The sequence below is a fragment of the Narcine bancroftii genome, chromosome 3 (assembly GCF_036971445.1).
Source record: "Narcine bancroftii isolate sNarBan1 chromosome 3, sNarBan1.hap1, whole genome shotgun sequence".
Taxonomy (NCBI): domain Eukaryota; kingdom Metazoa; phylum Chordata; class Chondrichthyes; order Torpediniformes; family Narcinidae; genus Narcine; species Narcine bancroftii.
The window spans coordinates 232,864,024-232,870,023 of NC_091471.1; the positions used below are offsets into that span (position 1 = coordinate 232,864,024).

The 6,000-nt window shown below is 52.1% G+C and overlaps 1 protein-coding gene across 3 annotated transcripts; it reads right to left on the reverse strand.

The window, feature by feature from the left end:
- Positions 1-562: 562 nt before the first annotated feature.
- On the reverse strand, positions 563-3,597 carry LOC138758273 (uncharacterized). Of its 3 annotated transcripts, none has more exons than XM_069926962.1 (2): positions 3,446-3,597; positions 563-1,623 (listed from the first exon to the last, which is right to left on the reverse strand). In XM_069926962.1, the coding sequence occupies exon 2, from the start codon at positions 1,584-1,586 to the stop codon at positions 582-584; it is 1,005 nt and encodes a 334-aa protein (XP_069783063.1). In that variant the 5' UTR covers positions 1,587-1,623; positions 3,446-3,597; the 3' UTR covers positions 563-581. The 3 variants fall into 3 exon arrangements, with proteins under 3 accessions (XP_069783063.1, XP_069783064.1, XP_069783062.1); XM_069926963.1 differs by lacking the exon at positions 3,446-3,597 and adding an exon at positions 3,164-3,414; XM_069926961.1 differs by lacking the exon at positions 3,446-3,597 and adding an exon at positions 2,390-2,497.
- Positions 3,598-6,000: the final 2,403 nt, after the last annotated feature.

Below are 6,000 nucleotides of genomic sequence, written 5' to 3' on the forward strand. Positions count from 1 at the left end.
TTCCCACTCACAGACCACCTTAAGTAATCGCTTACTAATCACAGAGCACCTATGCCACAGGGATTACTTAAAGTGGTCTGTGAATGAAAAGAAAAGGGTTGAGAACCACTGTTCGAGATCAAATTTGAACCATGCCCCAAATTGGTTTGGTTTCTCTCGACCTCAACCCCCCCAAGAAAATCCTAAGAGAGTCTTAAATACATGGATGAACGAAAAATAGAGGTTTCCAGGGTAAAGAGGGTATAGTACTTTTTTAAAGGAATATATAGGTCAGCACAACATCTAGGGCCGAAGAGCCTGTGGTGCGCTGTATTCTATGTTCTGATTCCAAACCTAGGCAGACGGGCCCGTTAGTCTCGTCAGGAGGTCCATCTAGGTCGAGGAGAAGGACATTGAGGACCTGGCTGTCACCGGCCCAGCGTGCTGGGCCATGGCAGATAAACCCCGGTAGTAACGGGTGGGGCCAGTATTGCGCACACTGCCCTCCACCTCAAACGATGCATTGCCCCAAGGCGATGCCCATGAGTAAGACCCGCGCAAAAATGAAGCATCGGAAGCCCGCTCAGTCTCAACCCTCGTATTTATTGGACCCTCGGGCCCTTGCGTCTTTCCTCGATCAGCTCCCTCGCCTTCTCCACGCCGACGAAGTAGAACTTCCCCCAGAACTCGACGTCCTCGTCTGGGACGTCCATCAGCTCGCTGTCCCGCACCCCCGGGGGCGTCCTGCTGTTGAACAGACGGTAGGCCTCCAGGTCCTCGGGGTCCAGGTCACAGTAAGGGGCGACACCGAGGGTGGAGGGGCCATCATTGTCTCCCCCGCCCGCCGCCTCCTCCTCCTCCGCGGCGGGTGCCGGGCGGGAGGGTGGCGCCTGGCGCGGAGCTTGGAAGTCCTCAATGATCCAAAAGGGGGTCTTCCAGAGATCGCGGGGCGGGGGGTGTCCCATCTCCCGGTCCAACATCGCTTCCACTCTCTCCTCCCCACTCCCGGGGGTCGACCTGCTTCCCTCCTTTGAGCCTCGATCCGCTGAACTGTTCGCCCAGCGCTCGACCTCTGGGACACCCGCGAGGGAATCTTGACTTGAAGGAGTCGGGTCAATTGGCAAGGCGCCGGGATCCGATGCCTTCCCCGAGGGAGCATCGGACGGGGGATTCTGGCCCGATCCCTGACCTGAGGGCACGGCCAAAAGCAAATCCCGGCCTGACCGCTGACCGTCCGCCGGGGTGAAGAAATCCGAGGGGCAACGAGCGCCCAACTCCTGCTGTGGCCTCAAGCCCGCCGCTGGGCGCCCCCGGGACCCAGCCTCACCTTGCCGAGGGGCTCCACCGTCCTCCCGACTGGGAGACCACCCCGCCGGCGGGGAGCGAATGCCGGAGCCCCACCCGGTGTCCGGGGGGGTGTCTGCGGGGACCGACGCTTCCGAGGTGTCGGACGAAGGGTCAGGCGTCTGACCCCCCGGCGGCCGCAGGTTGGTGAAGGCCACCGTTGGGTGGATGGCCAGGGCGAGGGAGGCTCCCGGCTCTAAGCGGCGAGGGGGGGTTCCCTCCTGCGGAGGGGGCTGGCTCTCCGATGGGCCTCCGAAGGACATGGCCCAATTCCGAACCTCTCTGGGAGTCACAAGGCACCTGCAAACGGGAAAATGGAATGAGACATCACACCTCATCTCTCCAGCTCCACTCCCTGTCGTTTGGGGGAATATTCGGGAGGACACCAGTGTCTCTCACAGACCGTTGTCGAATCCCATTTCTCTTCCAGGGGATACAAACGGACTGGCCTCGGTATCTCAGTCTCTCAAGGAGTGTCTGTAGACTAAAAGGTGTGTGTGTATCTCTCTCTCTCTCTCTCTCTCTCTATCTCCCCCCCCCCCCAAGTGGGACATCTGCACACTATCTTGTCTCACCTGCACCCCCCCCCAACTCTCTCTCTCTCACACACACACACACAAATTTATATATGTGTGTGTGTGTAAGAGAGAGGGAGAGAGCTAACTGCCCACTGATGGGTTTCTCTCCATCCATTTGCCTCAGGAGATACCACTCCACTCTTTAGAGTTGATAGGGATGAAGATTGCGGGCAGACTGTGGTAATTCGACCCCTCCCCATCACATGAAAATGCAGCATGAGGTCGGACGTGAGAAAATGACTGAATCCACTGATTTGTGCAAGGTGAATGGGGAAGAGAGTGGGCGACCGAGGGGTGGGGGTGGCGTCGATTCGGCAGGCCATCCATCCATGAATTCTCTGTGACATAAAGGGGACCATTGAAGCAGCCGTTGGCAGTGAGATCGCAGAAATGAGCGCAGGGGGACCCACGGTCTCCCAAAATTCTGGCATCAGGAGGTGAGGAATTTAAAATGCAATATCCAGGCAGATTAAGTAATATCGACCGACCTTCTTTTGCGGATTCCCAATCTCTGGATTTAAACTGGGGCTCGGTGAATGAGTGAATTTCAGAGCCATGAAACACATAGAAACCGCGGGACGGTAATTGTGACGGAACAATACGAAATGATTGTATGAACGAGTCGAAGGAGAGGTTGTTCCAGGGAGGGGAACCTCTAACAAAGGCAATGTTCTAACAGAGAGGCACTGAGAGTCAACGATAAGGATACAGAAATTCCGTGTGTGTGTGTGTGTGTGTGTGTGTGTGAGTGAGAGAGAGAGAGAGAGAGAGAGAGAAATGGGTCAGTATAGAGATATCCCCTGAGAGAGAGCGGGGGACTGAGATACACCAGTCGTTGTACAGATAACCTTTTCTTAGAGAAAGGGAGATAGAAAGAGAGGCTGGAGGAGAGACACAAGATAGTATGCAGAGAGAGGGGGGGGGGGGGTGCGACAGTCTTCCAGGGGCAGGGAGCACATTTTTGCGGAGGGAAAATGTATAGGGGCCCTGGTGGGAAAATTACGGGATGGAATGTATGTAATAAATTCAATCTGGACATTTTAACACTGCCAGCAAAGCAGAACATTTGCATAAATGTTCTGCTTCTCAGCGGCTATGTAAAAGTGCCTAGAGAGAGAGAGAGAAAATCGGTGATAGAAAGAAATTGGGAGAGAAAGAGCAAGAGAGATTGGGAGAGAGAAAATGGAGGGGAGAGAGAAATTTGGGAACGCATAGCCTCCTCAGACCCAGGTACCAATAAACCAGCTCCTTCTGAAACATACCTGAGGTACTCAATGGGACAAGCAGCATCCACGGGCGAGGTGGGGGGGGACGAAAGGTTAACACGTTTTGAGTCTGAGCCCTTCCCTAGGAATGAGGTAAACCTTGCCTCCCCCCTCTCCTCCGTTTTATTCAGGTGAAAAGAGATACTGCATTCATTTCTGGTTGCCTTGTTGCAGGAGGGATGTCGATGCTTTGGACTGGGATGGTTTGGTCCGCGTAGCGGTTAGCACAATGCCGTTACAGCGCCAGTGATCGGGGCGGGGGTTCGAATCCCACACTACCTGTAAGGGGTTTACGTTCTCCCCATGTCTGCGTGGGTTTCCCCGGGGGCTCCGGTTACCTCCCACTCTCCAACTAATCTGGCGGTTACTTGAGCGGCTCGTGGGCTGAAAGGGCTTGTTGCCGTGCTGTATGTCTCAATTTAAAGAAATAATTTAGTCCTGAGAAACGCTGTTTGTTTGGTTGAATCAGTCAGACGTGAACCTCTGTGACGAGAGGGTTAATGACACATCGTTTCATTTAAAATGGAGTCGTCCGTTCACGGTCCTCAAAATGAGCAGCAAGTTAACTGGGAGGATCAGCAAAACAAGGTCCATCTCTGGGGTCCATTAGAGGCCTTGAATCCTGCACTTGTGGTCAGATGAATTAGGCGAATAATGTAAGGCCTGCCTTTCATGATTGGTTGGGAGAGGTATGGCCAACTGGGACGTGGAGGTTAGCAAAGAACCACATCCTCTTTGATTGGACAAGTGTGAGTCGTGAGCAAGTTCTTTCAGCTTCTCACACCGGAATCACAATTGATGCCAGTTCCTCTGAGAACTCTCCCAGCCAGCTATCCCAAACCAGAGTCCCCGATGAGGAGAAGGGCATTTTGTTCTGTTAATGGTTCACGTTACTTCCTGCACTTTACTACACGTTTGCATCCTGTGCTGGTACTTACAGCCTCGCGTATTCTCTCTGCATCCTTCAAAATCGTCGACACGGTGGAATGCGACAACTGAAGACTGCATGCAATGTCCTTCACCTTTCTACCTACGTCATGTTGGTTAATGCCTTTCATTTTTACCTGTTCTCCTCAGTCTCTTAGTAGATCTATTGGCAAGGGATTTGTTTTTCCTCTTGTGGGCCAGGTTGCCAGCGCGCCTACGGAATGGTGACCGCCATGTTGCGCACGGGCAAACCCGTATTTCTAAGCCGTATGTACAAATAGTCGTAACTCACATAGGTCGGAAGGTGAGGACCACCTGTACAGCGGGGTAACAGGCCACTTCGACCCATGAGCCTGTGCCGCCCAATCACACCCAATGGACCCGCCAACTCCCGGTAAGTTTTGAAGGGTGGGAGGAATCTGGAGCTCCCGGGGGAAACCCCATGCAGACACAGACAGGAGGTACAAACAAAGGCAGCGCGGACTTTGAACCCCGGTCCAGATCCCTGGTGCTGCAACATCCTTGTGCCACCCAATCCAGTGAGCAATTCACGAGAGAATTCTTCCCTCAGAAAGTAGTGACAATGTGAAGCCGATCTCACAGAAACTGGTCATTCTGGCTCTGGAGATGGTGCCAAGAACGAGGAGGGTGGAGGGGGGTTAGATTGAGAAGCCTCACTCTGTAATCATTGGAGCTTCGTAGGATGAGGAGGGATTTATGGTGACAATATGAACGGAATTTGTAAAATTTGTAAGTATACTCTATTCACAATAAATTATTCAAAATACAAGAAACCCGTTCCAGACATTTTACATTCATAGTGTCAATCACATGGATATCTTCTCAACATTGTACATTTTACATTCTTCTCTCCAAGCCCTGTTGCCACCACTGTGACACCTCATCATTACTCCCTTCTCTGTTTATTGAGGGGCTTCGCCCCAGTCTCAGCCTCTCAGCGCTGGTAATGGGAGGACTCTAGTCTGTGGTCCTTCCCCACAGCACCCTAATTTTGGCTGTGCCATGCCCAGTGCATCCCTCAGCACATACTCCCTCAGCACATACTCCTGGAGCCAGGAGAGAGCCAGTCAGCAGCATTCCCATACCGACTTCTCCATGTGCTGAAAGACCAAGACGTTTCAAGCGTCTTTCACTGAGTTGATGATCTTCCAGCAGTTTTGGGTGTCGGACTCCAAGTGTGTCCTCTGTCACGCTGCTACTGGGGATGAACTGTGACATGGTCCCTTGCATCCTTCTCCACACACTCTTTGTAAATCTGCATTCGTCCTGAGGACAATGTGAGTGGAGGATGATGTTCTGGTTGTACAAGAAGGATCTGATTGGGAGGGATCCTCTCACCACCAGCCAGGCCAAGCCCTGGTGCTTGTTTGTGAGCCCTGGTGATGAGCCATTCCACCAGATGACCTGGTCAGTCAACTCAGGGAACCAAGCCACTGGATCCAATGAGTCCTCATTTCTCAGTTTTTACAGGATGATCCTTGCTGACCACTGACTGATGGCCTTGTGGTCAAAGGTGTTGTTCTGAAAAAACTTTTCCAAGAAAGCAATAGTGTTATGACCACAGCTTTCAAAGGCAACGCAAGGAGAATTCGTGAGTCTGTAGCTGCCACGACTCCATTTTTCCCATCAGTTCAACATTAATTCTGGGCATCAAATTTCAAAGGCCCACACGTCAACACTGAATTTGAAAAACTGAACTTTGAAGTAACTTTCTAGATTTTGGCCTGGACTGTAATGATTTGGGTATAACACAAACAGATACACTAGACACTGGCACATAGTTGGGGACAGATTTACTGTTAAGAATAGCTTAAAAGTTAAAGCTATAACCCATACTCACACACACATACACTAGTACACGTGCGCATAGTTGGAGGAAGATTTAA